A 14,102-nucleotide genomic window follows, 5' to 3' on the forward strand; every position below is an offset into this window, starting at 1 on the left:
GTTTTATTTTGGTTCTTAAACTTTTAAAAGAGTATATTCTAGTCCCTAACTTTTAGAAAGTACTTACTTTGGTCTTTGCTATTAAAATTTTGCTAACTCTTGAATGATGAGATGACTAAGATGCCAAAAATCTAGGTTTTGATTTTGAATTAGGTGGTAAAACGATTTTCTATAGGAGAAATGAAAGGTCATTTTACGTTCAAGATTTTGATTATTCAGTATGTTTGGTGTGTTGTTGTTGGCATTTTACTTCACTTTCATTTTGCTCAACACATGTTAGATGCAATTTCATCAAAGAGCTAATAAGATCTTAATAGTAGGGACCAAAATAAACATTTTTCAAAAGTTCAAAGATTAAAACAGTCGTTTTAAAAAGTTTTGAAACCAAAATAAAACAAGATTCAAAATTCATGGACCAAAATAGGGTTTAAACCAAAGAAGTATTACTAGAGATTATTTCTTTTTGAAAAAATAAATAACAATCTAACTACAAGCAGAGGCTGAGCTATTAAAGGGTCAGAAAAGCATGTGCCACTGAAATGACGAAGTTATATATATTTTTACATATGGTTAGCACACGTGGGGATTCCTTTCATTCCCGAACCAGGGTTTTAATCCCTGGTCATGCATTTTTTATATATTTTTTTAATTCGGATTGTTTTTCCATATATATATGGAAAAATTGTAAAAACCACCCGTGAACTATGGGGTTGGTTACGATCGCACCTATAAACTATCGATTTGATCAATTATACCCTCGGGGTTTCTTAGTAGTTGCAATAAGCTCCTAATTTTATTAAACTAAATTTTATTCGTAGATATTTGTGTTTCTCCCTCTCTCACGTTCTCTCTAATCTCATCCCTTGTCCAGGTAAATTAGTAGAAGGATACATAAAATTAGATAATAAGAGAGAAAAACTTCCCTAAAAATTAAAATTTAATTAACCTAAGACACGGAAACTCCAGAAACCATGTAATAAAAAACCTCATGAAGAAAGCAAAATAAAGAAGAAATAGGTAATGGGAGATTATCTAGAGAGATGAGAGATGAGGAACAGAGATGAAGAAGGGAGGAGACATGAGAAACCATCAATATATAAAACTAAAATTTAATTTAATAAAAAAAATCGATAAATGAACAAATTGAAATTACAACCAACTCCATAGTATTGGTGGTTTTTGCAATTTTCCCTATATATATTTATTTATTATTTTAATTTTCAATTTAAAAAAAAAACAATAATTTCTTATAATCCATATATTATAATCTCCAAATTTTGAAAATTATGATTAATAAATCTCCTTCAATCCCTGATCATGCAGTTTATATATTTTTTAATGTACTAATAAAAACACACGTGTAATGCACGTGAAATCTTACCGCTTTAATAAAAAAAATTGAATATATTAGTTTTTTAGCATGTAATAAATAAATAATTTATTTATTTATTTTTTAAAAAAATTAATTACTACCACACTTAAAACTTAGATAATGTAACAATTTTTAATTATTTTTGAATAGATAATCACATTATGGTAATTAGATTTAGCATTTTGTAGACTCTTTGTATGGTTTACATCATAGAGGGGCAACCCGAGGTTTTTCCTTTGTTAATCACAATTGCAATTCCATTACTCACAAACTTGCTACACATGCCCACATACTTTGAATAATATCAATTTGCTTTAAGGATCATCTACCATGGTTGAATTTCCTTTTAAAAATTGATTATTATTTTTTATAAATTTGTTGTTTATTATATGTTTTTTTGTAATAATAATAATAATAATAATAATAATAATAATGTACGAATTTTGATTTCAATGTTGTCATATTATCATTACTTTTATAAAAATTCTTCTGTACTCATAATTAAGTTATCAAATAAATATGTTTGCAATTTGATATTTTAATATACATAATGCAACAATTTTTATTTCAATGTTGTTACATATATATCGTTATAGTCACTCTCATACACAAAAAGAATATGTATCATCATATATATATGTGTGAAATCTTCTAGTTCTAATTCAAAGTAATTAAAGAGTATTAGTTTTTTTCAAGATTACTTATATGATAGATATAAATAATTTAAACCTTATTTTTATAAAAGATATTATGGGTTACATTTAAATTGTTAAAAAAATCGTTCATAACTTTTTTTTTTATAGATTATGAAATCCTAATTTTATAATTTATATTTTTATTTAAAATTCCTTTAAACATTTTCAATAGGTTGGATTAAAAACTCTTTTTTTTTTTTCTTTTTAGAAAAAGATAGTCTTATTTATCTATTGAATGTAATAATTAAAAATTGGGGTAGTTAATCTTTTGGTTTCGAAGATTTTATTGGTTTTATAAATTATGGAAAAAAATCATTTTTAAAAAGGAACATAATCTTGTTATTATTAAAAAAGTTTACAACAATTTTGTATATATATTTAAAATATTAAAATAGATACATCATTGATCATTTTTTAAGTAAAATATTAAACCTTTTTTTTCCACAAATCTCAACATTCTAATTTTAATATTTATGTCAATATTTTATGATTTTAAAAAATTAGTTTTTAAAATTATTGGAGTAGTTAATTTTTTTATTTCAAATATTTTGTTTGTTCTATAAAATTATACACACAAAAAAAAAAAAAAAAAAAACTTATTTTTTTTTAAAGGAACAAAGCTAAAAAATACAATTTCAATATTTATGTCAATATTTTATGGTCACGAAAAACCTATATTTTATCACTAATATTTTTAAATGAATCTTCTTATTTTCAAGACAATAGTTTATTCTATTTCATTCATTAATTCAATGAAGGTTAGAGTTAATTTACCTACTATTAGTTGTAGTGATAAATTTATGATGTCATGAAAAAATACAAGAAAAATTAAAACTAAGAGAAAAATAAATATAAAATATCAATTACAATGCCATTTGAAGATATAGATTTTAAAATTGAGATGAAATTAAAATTATGTAGTCAAATTTTACATAATATATCACTAATATGCTCTCCATATCTTCTTTCACTAATTTTTTCAAGTTGATCCTCCTCTCCCCAATTTTCTCAACATTCATAAAATAAAATCCTCTCGTAGATTTAGAAAAAATAAAGTAGGCTAAAGAAATACTTACATTTTTTAAAAATATACCAAACGTTCTCTTCAATATCTTCTTATTCCTTAATTTTCTCAAATGGGTTTTCCTTTCGACTTTGACGCATTCTTCTCTATCAAAATAAAAATAGGAAAAAGTATTCATAAGATTCTCAAGTATTCCTATTTCATATTTTCCTCTTCCTTAAATTTCTCACGTTAATCTCGTCATTCAAATTTCTTTATCTTCTCCATCAAAATAAAACTCTTAATTTAAATTAAATTCTAAAAACAAACCTTTATTGTGAATTAAAAGAAAAAATTAAATTATATAAAGAATGACTTGCATTTTTTGTTTGATAATCATTTTTTTGGGATGGTGAGAAAAAAATATAGTGAAGAAAACACATACAATAACACACAAAAAAAAAAAAAAAAAAAAAAAAAAAAAAAAAAAAAAAAAAAAAAAAAAAAAAAAAAAAAAAAAAAAAAAAAAAAAAAACAAACAAACAAACAAAAGAAACAAGAGAAAGGAAGTGTTTAGAAAAAAATATAAATCAAAATAAAAGAAAAACGGATTTTTTTAAAAAAATGTAGGAAAAAAAAATGTAAGATGGTGGTTACCTTTTTTGTTGGAATGGTAAAGTGAGTAAAGAAAAAATTAATGGTATGTTTATATAAAGAAGTGTTTGATAAGTCGTCTCCTTTGCAAGGAAGTGTCTTAAGAGAAGCTAAGAAGCATAAACACAGATACGGATATGATATGATACGGCGATACGTTAATTTCTAAAAAAAACTAAGATACAGATACGTTAAAAAAGAGAGTGAAAACTTGAAAAAAAAAATCCAGTAACGTCGAGTGATTGTTGAGCGACTAGAGTAGATGGTAGGAAAGAAGTAGAAGATGAAGATTAAAGAATGAAGTTGAGGATGAAGGAGTGTGAATCATGATTTAAATAGTGAGAGAATGGAAAAATGGAGATTTAATTATGTTTTGGATTTTTTTAAAAATTTTTATGTTTTATCATTTTAAATTTATTTTGTTTCAGTTTGCTCAATTTAAGTAGATTTTATGTTTGGAAGTGATTTAAAAATGGTTGAAATCACTTTTGTCATTTTTCAAAATCACCATGAACCATGTCTAATTCTTCAAAACTAATTTTGATGATAAGAAAATTGCATTTGAAAGTATAAAATTGAAAACTAAATTAATTTTGAGTAATTAAAAGTGTGTTTTCAAGTGATTTTAAAAATGAAAAAAAGTGATTTTTTTGATGATTTTAAAATCACTCCTAAACATGTACTAAAATAAATTAGGTTGTGGGTTTGGCTTTTTAAATAGTTGGGTTTAAATTTGAAAAACAAAATTGACTCATGTATCACCTTCACATATCTATGCGTATCTGAAAATTAAAAATAAAAATAAAAAAATCGATACTTCAAATCACGTATCAGACACGTATCTACCATACATATATCTGATACCGATTCTTTACACAATTAGAAGTATTTGTACTTCGTAGAGGGAAAGTGTGTCATTCGTGAAAAAGAAAATAAGTTAAATAAAGGTATAATGAGAATATGATTAAAAGTAAAGTGCGAAATAGGAATGTGAAAATTCTTCTATTTATACCCTTCTTTAATATAGTATATATAATGAATCTGCTAACCTATATTGTATAGTCTCTATGCTTTGAAAAATTATGACTAATAAATCATTAAACTTTCAATTTTTTACTCTAATAAGTGTCTAAAAAAATATCTAATAGTTCTTCAAATTTCTATTTTATATACAATATATCTAAAAAAAATTATTGTAAATGTATAAAATTAATTATTCTATTAAACAAAAAAAAATTGTTTTTATCTCTAATTAAACATTAAATTTTCAAAAACCTTTTGTTATTATATGTTATTATTTATTTTTTATAATTTTTTTTAATATACAAAAAACCTGCAAACTTTGTGTTTTAGGAATCTTAATAGACACAAAATCGAGAATTCATGAAACTATTAGACATTTTTCGAACTTGAGTAACTATGTATAGACACAAAGTTAACACAAATGTAAAAGTTTGTGGGCTAAACTTGTAACTTTGTATCAATGCGTGTGCCTCTCATGAAGTTATGGATCCACAACTAGTTACATATAAATGAACTTGTGTCCTTTCTCACATAAAATCCTAGATCCACTATTGACTTAGCGTATAGGTTAAGATATTTATTGAGAAGCATAGTAACTTGAGAAAGTACAACAACTAAAATTGAAAAAAATTCAAAATATAAATACCAAAATAATATCTTAACCTAACCTAGTATAATCTAATTTCTTCTTAATTAGAATTTTGGACCAATAAATAAGTGTAAGTAAATAAAATGAATATAGCAAGTTCATTTAGTCGATCATAAATTTTATGTAATAAAAATTAGTCAGATATTGATCAAATTAAATTGAAAAAGATTAAAATATATAAACAATATAGATTTTCATCACTATTCAACACCTAAAATAGTGCAAACCTAGCATTAAATATTTCCAACTTTTCTCTGCCTATAAATGGTTTTATTTAATACACCACCCCTCATTACAGCCAAGGGAAGCTAAGGAAGAAAGAAGAAAATAAACAAACAATAATAAATTGGTTAAATATAAAGGAAAAACATTGAAGTTTATAATATAAATAAAGTCAGAATTCTATTAAATGACTTTTTTTAGTAGGGATTTAAAAAAAAATCATATAAATCTCAATGTAAATTGGCTAAATATAGAAATGACATAAGCTTAAGTTAGCTAGGCATATTCAAATGTTTTTTTAGGTTTAAGAAAAAAATTTATTCCCAAACTTTTGGAATCAACAACCAACCATTTAAATTTAATTGTTGAATTTAGTTTGTAACGGTTTAATTTATGTACATTCAAATTTGTACCACTTAATTTCGGTACTTTTAAATTTGTTACAACATAGTCTCTAAACTTTAATGAGTATTAATCTAGTCTGAAAAATATAAGTTTAATAAATTTGTAGGGATTTAAAAAAACTCTCTATTAAAGTTAACAACAAAATTTTCTTTGTATGTATCTCTATTAAAATAACAAATTTATATTTAAGTTTAGATGCATACATTAGTAATTTTTTTTTTTTGAAAAAAAACCACATAAAACAACAATAAAAGGTGGCATTAAATCTTCTCACACCATCGGTTCCATGTACCATATAATTATTTCATTTGAATCACTCTTTGTCACATGAAAGTTAAGTAAATTTTGTACCAAGAACAACCTTGAGCATGGGGCGAGAGTAATGTACTAATCAAACCAAAGTCAATTCCCCCTTTTTCTTTTCCTAGGTTGAATTTATATTATTTTAGTCCACATATATACTTTTCGTTTTCTAGGTTGAATTTTACATGCTTTTGTTTATTTTAGTTCATGTATTCCTAGTATTTATATTTTAATCTCTTTACTTTGATCAACTTTAGTATATAGATCAACTTTAGTATATATATTTATGCATTTTAGTTGATGTACTCTCAAAATATTCCTTTTAGTCTATTCATACCATGTCAACATGATACTATATTCAATACATTTCTTAAAGTATAGTCGTAACTTTATATTAAAAAAAAATTGTTGGGTTAAAAATTTTTAGAGGCTTATTCAATAAAGGTTCAAACCCATCAAACTAATATTTAGTATCTTGTCTATTAAGTTATGGTTAGATTGTGACAAAGTAAAATAAAGTTGAGAGTACATAGAAAGAAAGAAATATTTGAAAATAGTACGAGACTTATGAAATAATATAATATATCATTATGCGAATTATCACGTTAAAATATCATTATGGTCCTTATATTTTGAAATTTGTTCAATTTTAACTAGTCCACATATTTTTAAATGATCAATTTTTATTCTCTATTTTTAATAAATCTTAAATTTAGTCCTTTGAAGTTAATTTTTTTAAAATACATGGACTAAAAATAACGGGTTGAAAATACGGAGAAAATTTGGGAAAACTTCAAAATACAGGAAGTATAATGATATTTTAATGAGGTAAAATTGAAAGAAGGTATGGACGTATAAATGCTAATCTGACTCAAAACCACCAACGAATTGAAAATAACAGCCTATAATCAGCCCACACGTAATTAAATGCTTATTGAATCCCTCACCGGTTGTGACCAAAGAAAAGAACCCCCGCCCCTATAAAACCCCATAAAATCCCCCTCTTCCTCCTCTGTCAAAACAACCCCTCCGATCAAATCCTCCTCCTTCCGCCATGGTTTCCGGCGACGATCAACAGAGCCTCGTTCACAGCTTCAGAATCTCCTCCGTCGGTCCCGGCCATTCTATCGGATCCGACAGCGCCTATCACCTGACCGGCCTCGATTTGGCGATGAAGCTCCATTACATCAACGGAATCTACTTCTTCGATTCCGAGGCCAGCCAGACGGTGACGGTGTCGCAGATTAAGGCCGCGACGTTTACTCTCTTCAATGAATACTACGTCACCTGCGGTCGACTCAGGCGAGCGGATTCCGGCCGGCCGTTCATAAAGTGTAATGACTGTGGCGCTAGGTTTATTGAGGCGGAGTGTGATAGTACGGTGGCGGAATGGCTGAAGATGATCGGAGATGATTGGTCGGCGATGAAATTGCTGGTTTCGCAGAAGGTTATCGGACCTGAATTGCACTTTTCTCCTCCCATTTATATGCAGGTTCGTCCATTCACAACTTTTATTCCCTTCAATTATTATTATTTTTCTAAAAAAATTATAACTTGGTTGATTTGAAAAAATTATTATTATTATTGTTAGCGTCGTTTTAAATATAAAAAATATATTTAAAAATATTTATCGCAAAAGTTTCAAAAGTATAAATACTTTTGAAATTTTTTACCGTGAATATTTTTTAGATTATTCTATTTATAAGAATTTCTCTTATTATTATTTTTAATTTAGGACAACTTAAACATTAAACAAAGATTAAAATATGGATGTCCATGTATTAATTTTATTAGATATATTCAGTACACCATAGTATATTTTTTAATTTAAATTATAGTATTATCAAGATTATTGGGTGAGGAATTGAAACTTCTAATATCTTGATCGAGGAATAATACTTTATGTTAGTTAAGTTTATGTTAATATTAGAATCTTTTTTCGTTAGAATTATATAATATAAAAGAATTTATTACGATTGTTGTCGTAGCCTTTTCTTTTGTAGGTCAATTCAAGCATAAGTATAATGCATCAATATCATTATTATCTTACCACACTCTAATGTTTGACTTAAAAAAAATAATATAAGAAGCTTGAAATTTAAGTGTTAGAATAAACTAGTCAACTTGTTTATTTTTTATGTTTTATTAATTAAATGTCACAATAAAAATTTTATTATTAATTTTTAGTATATTTGGTTTAACTTTTTAAATTTTTAATTTTAAAAATAAGTCATTTTAAAAAAGTTGAAATGTTTCGTAAGTACTCGAAATGGCTTTTGACGTACTTTCAAAATGTATTTTAAACACTTTTAATAAATAAAATATAAATAATAATGATTTTTTTTTTTAAAAAAAAAATCTCTAATCAATTTTAACGGGCTCTTAATAATTGAATTTAAGTGTGTTTTTTTTTTTTTTTGTTAGTTAGCTACCATATTGATTAGCTTAGGGAGCTAACGAAGTTAGGATATGCTAGTCCTCCATGGCTCTATCAAATTTCCAAATGTTTAAAAATAAAATGAATGAACATAAAAAATTAATTAAAAAAAAACTTTAGAATTTTCATTTTCTTTTTTTATCTTTTTGAGTTCAAAGTGAGTGGAGGAATTTAAATTTAAGAGGAGTAATCATTTGCTAATTAAGCTAATTTTATTTTAGCTTCATGATTTAAAAATCAATAGAAATATCGATAAAATGTCAATGTTGATGAATAGTCTTGAAAATTATAGAAAAAATATCTAAATTAATAAATAAAAGTGTCCACTTTTTAAACAAATTAATATGTTTATGGCTTATTTTATATTTATATTACTAATATATTTTTTTTTTATGTTTTATAAATTTTTTACGATACAATAAATGTGAAAATATTAATAAAAATATGACATGGAGGAAAATTTAATCTCATGATTAACGTACTTAAATGATTTTCTTCTTTTATCATTATTCAAACAGTAAAACTTTAGTTGTTAGTATCACGCATTAAGTGTTATGTTTATTTTCACTTATATATATATATATATATATAAACGTTATTTTCTCAGATATTGAAAGCCATATTCCAACGGTGTGAAGTAAACATTTCATATTTTTCCCAGAAAAAAAATAATTATTAATTAAAAAAAGCCCTTTCATATGTTCCTCTACCATTAATATTTTCTTTTAAAAAAAAATGATTTCCTCCATCATTGATTCATTATCATATATTTATTTAAATTAGATTTTTTACATGTCCACGTTGGACAAATTGGTGGGAAGTTCAATTTTCACTCTCACATGTTATTAAATTCTAAAAAAAATAACAAACAAAAAAAAGTTTATTTTCCTAAATATTTATAGGTACATTCTTATTGTTATTGGTCTGTTTAAAATTCCTTTAAATCATTAAAACTAAATCAGAATTTTGGGAGTAACAATTTGTTTTACTAAAAAGTAAAGTCTTAGTTATGGTGTTGTATAGTTTAAACATCTCTTGAGTTTCTTTTTAAGTTTAACTTTTTAGAAATTTTAATCCTATATTTTAACAAAGAAATAATAATAAATTAAATACTATTGTTAATTCAATTTTAGATATAATTGTAGTACGGCTTCCCATTTTCAATGATTTAGTACATTAAATTTTCTAAGGACAGACTAAATATAAATCTTAAGAAAGTTAATATTGAAATAAAGTATTTGAAAATTATTGCATAAAATCATGGTCATTGGAGCTAGGAAAAAAAGGTAAAAGAATAATTCTAAATAAATGAATTCTGACCTTAGGTTTTGCTAATATATAGGGACTTATATCAACAAACGGAATTAGGTCACATCATATGTGCAAAAGAGATCGTTTCTCTATATACATAAAAATTTTAGATCATTCTAACGAGTGTAAAAAATATCTATCTGAGTTCAATAATGGGGAGAATAAAGCCAACTAGAAAATAGGGATATATATGGGTTGGGTTAGGGGATTTTTTTGGACCAACCAAAAAATTCGGATTGGTGGTATTGACTACCAGAATTACTCGAATAGGATCTCCAACTCATCCCAATCCAACCTTTATAATTTAGGTTGGATAGTTCGAATTGTCGAGACATTTGAACATTCTATACTAAAAAAAAATTTCAGCAAATTAAAATTTGTATCTCGAATTTTCTGAGTTTTGTTCTCTTACTTTCATCAATTATTGAAAGGTTGGTAGGTGAGAGACATGGCTCCATCACGAAGAGAGAGTAGAGTTTAATTTGCTTTTAATGATGGCAGTAAATAATGAGTGGGTTTCTAGTTGAAGGTGGGACAGCTTTTTCTCATATTTCTTGGACATGTTTTTTGAGTCTAAATCTTATTTTCATCTATGATATTTGAGTCTTATTTTATTTTGATTCTTTAAATTTTTAAAAATTATTATTTTATCTCTAAACTTTTAAAAAGTAAAAGTGTTTATTTTGGCTCTTATCATTAAAAATTTATCAACTCTTTGATAAAATTGCATTTAGCATGTGTTGAACAAAATAAAAATGAAATACAATGTCAACAATCAATGCGCCAAAATATTGAACGGCCAAAATCTTGAATGCAAAATGAGAAAATCTTTTTGCCGCATAATTCAAAATTGAAACCCTACATTTTTTGGCACAACTAACTTATTTGATTTTAAAATATAAGTTTTCTCCTCATTTTGTTTAAGAATTAATAAAATTTTAATAGCAGAGACCAAAGTAAGCATCTTTTAAAAGTTTAGGGACTAGTTTGACGTATTTAGAAATTTATGGACTAAAATAGAACAAGTTTTAAAGTTCAACGACAAAATTTTATTTTCCTATATTCAAATATATATATATATATATATATATTTCTTGAAGTTTTGTCTAATTTTAGTCTATATATTTCAATAAATTTTAAATTTAAGTCTCTCAAAATTAATTTTTATCGAAATTGATTAATTCATCAAAAGAAAAATACAATATGAGAATATGTTTTCAAAAAGCTATAGTAAAAATGATTATATATAACAAAATTTAAGATTTATTAAAAATATAGGGATTAAAATTAGACAATTGAAAATACATTGATTAAAATAGAATAAACTTCAAAATATAGGGACTAAAAATAATATTTTAACCTTTTATCATTATTATTATTATTTATTTTATTTTTGGCAGGGGAGGCAGCATGGTTCTCTTTTTCGGCCCATAAAAATTTTCACTGTTATCAGTTTTTAATAAAATTAATACATAAAAAACGGACTGAATGAAACTGGTACACTGTCACACTGTCACTCGTGATTTTATTAGTCGATGTAAATATTGCCCCTATCTATTCTATTTAAGTTTAAAAAAATAACATTAATTTAATATTATAAGAGCGTGACACGTGCATGTCATATTGTCCATACTTTTTCTAAACAATGCATAGCAAAAAAAATTCAAACCATTAATCTTAAAACAGTGAACTTCAACAAAATTTTAGGTTTGATAATCATTTGATTTTTCTTTTTAATGATGATTTTCATCTTGGTTAAATTCTAAAAATACAAAATATAAATAATTTTTAGTTTATAAGCTTAATTATCAAACGATTATTATACATATTGCCAAAACATTTCTCTAAATAGTTTCAAATCTTAAGTAATTTATAAGAGAGTCATAAACTTCATTTGATAGGTATCATTAGAATTTTTTCGTTAATTTTTCATATTTTACTTCATAATTTTTTTTTTTTTTTAAGTTCAGAAATGAAATAATTAACCAAAATTAAACAACAAATACCAAAAAAAAAAAAAAAAAAAAAAAAAAAAAAAAAAAACTAATATTTGAATATTATATTATTATGTTTACAGGTAACGAGATTCAAATGCAAAGGAATGTCAATTGGGCTGAGCTGGCCCACTTCCTCGCGACGCCTTCTCCGCCGCCGCGTTCATGAACTCTCTCACCAATATCATCTTCGGCGCTGGCGCTGCGCTACCGCCGTCACACCCCCGCCACAACCCGTCCTTGGCACCATCACAACCACTCCACCGCCCAAACCTCCAGTCAACACCACCGCCAAACCCCCACTTTCCCTTCGGCGAGTTGACCCAGTCGGGGACCACTGGATCCCCACCAACAAGTACAAAATGGAATCATTTTCCTTCAAATTAAACGCGACCCAATTGGCCAAATTACAAACCCAAATGCCCCACCAAACCCCACCTTTCGAATCCATCTGCGCCGCTCTATGGCAGTCAATAGCCAAGCTCAGGCGAGGCTCCGAACCCACGACGGTGACTCTCTGCAAACTTGACCCAATTAAACAACAGGGGAAAATAATTGGGAACACCCAAAAGATCAGCACAGTCAAATCCGCCGCCGCCGCCATCTCCAACGTCGACCGGAGGGATACTGCAGCGCTGCTGGTAGCTAGCGGGGTGGAGGAAGAAGGGGAGCTCATAGAAGAGGCTGTGGATAGGGACGATGGAGTGAGTGATTTCATTGTTTATGGGGCGAATCTGACATTTGTGAAATGGGATGAAGCTGATTTGTATGGAAATGGGATTATGGAATTGGATTTTGGGAGACCCAAATTTGTGCATTACACCTTGCACGGCATCGGAGACGGTGGAGTGGTGGTGGTCGTTCCCGGACCAGCAGATGATGGGGTCGGTGGCCATGACGACGACGACCGCGGGAGGTATGTGACTGTGATTCTGCCGGAGAATGAAGTGGTGGGGCTGAAGGCTGAGTTGATGGCCAATGGAATGTTCCTGGAGAAACATAAGGAATGAGCCAATGAGATGTTTGTGGATAAAGTTAAAAGATTTTTTTTTTTTTTTGGTCAAAGCTAAGAACATCAAAATAGTTGTGTTTTTCGCTCTGTTGTGTGTACTAAGAGCCAAATGAGAATAGTGAAAATACCTAGAAAGAATAATACTCATCGATGTAGCGATGAGTAGGAATTCGAGCTTGGTAGCTTTATGATATGGTGTTTTTTTTAGCAAGTAAGGTAATTTCAATAGTACGTCTAATTGATACAAATCGATAAAAATGTACCTTATTGAAAAGTGCTTAGAAACTTGGTGAAGAAATGAGTTAGAAATTTATTTAAGATTGCATGGGAAATTTCATACTTAAACCATTGACGAAAATATTGTTTTGGTACATGCAGAAATTTCGAAGTTGCCGGTAAAATATTTTAGTTTAAAATAGAGTTGGAGTTGAAAATGCCAGTATAATTTGGAAATGGAGATTGAGTACCAACCAAACTTGTTTAGATTACTATGCATGTCTTTGACTCTCTCTTAAATTATCAATTAATTTTTTAAAAAAATTAATTACTTAAACTAGTAGGAAATAATAGAAGTACATCTTTTATCACAAACTTATATTAACTTATACTTACAATGTTTGGATTGAATTATTATTTTTATTAATAAAAGATATGAAATGAAAAAGTTTCAAATAAACAAAGAAATCTTCAACTCCAATTCCCCCAAATCAAGAACAAGAAGTGCACCTCCAACACTCCCCCCACCCTTCTGTGATAAAAAAAAAAGTTCTAAAAGAATAATTTGAAAAATAAAATTTTAAAACTATTTATCCAAATATATAATATAACTAAAAGAACCCCTAAATCTGCCTATACAATTGATTTCAAGTTATCAAAGTATCCAATAATCTCAACTTCTACAACTCAACTGATTGCCAACTCTACCAAACAAATTTCATAACTAGTTCTCAGACCAGAGTATCAGAAAACTAAAAGAAGATTGAGGCAAAAAGAATCAAAATGCAGGATTTACAAAGGATTCT

At 27.0% G+C, this 14,102-nt stretch overlaps 1 protein-coding gene across 1 annotated transcript; it reads left to right on the forward strand.

The window, feature by feature from the left end:
- Positions 1-7,314: 7,314 nt before the first annotated feature.
- LOC120067837 (protein ECERIFERUM 26-like) lies at positions 7,315-13,425 on the forward strand. Its single transcript, XM_039019430.1, is given in 4 exon segments — positions 7,315-7,818; positions 12,152-12,198; positions 12,200-12,266; positions 12,269-13,425. Coding segments are annotated over 4 exon segments (1,362 nt in total). The 5' UTR covers positions 7,315-7,380; the 3' UTR covers positions 13,079-13,425.
- Positions 13,426-14,102: the final 677 nt, after the last annotated feature.

Source organism: Benincasa hispida, chromosome 12, assembly GCF_009727055.1.
Source record: "Benincasa hispida cultivar B227 chromosome 12, ASM972705v1, whole genome shotgun sequence".
NCBI lineage: Eukaryota > Viridiplantae > Streptophyta > Magnoliopsida > Cucurbitales > Cucurbitaceae > Benincasa > Benincasa hispida.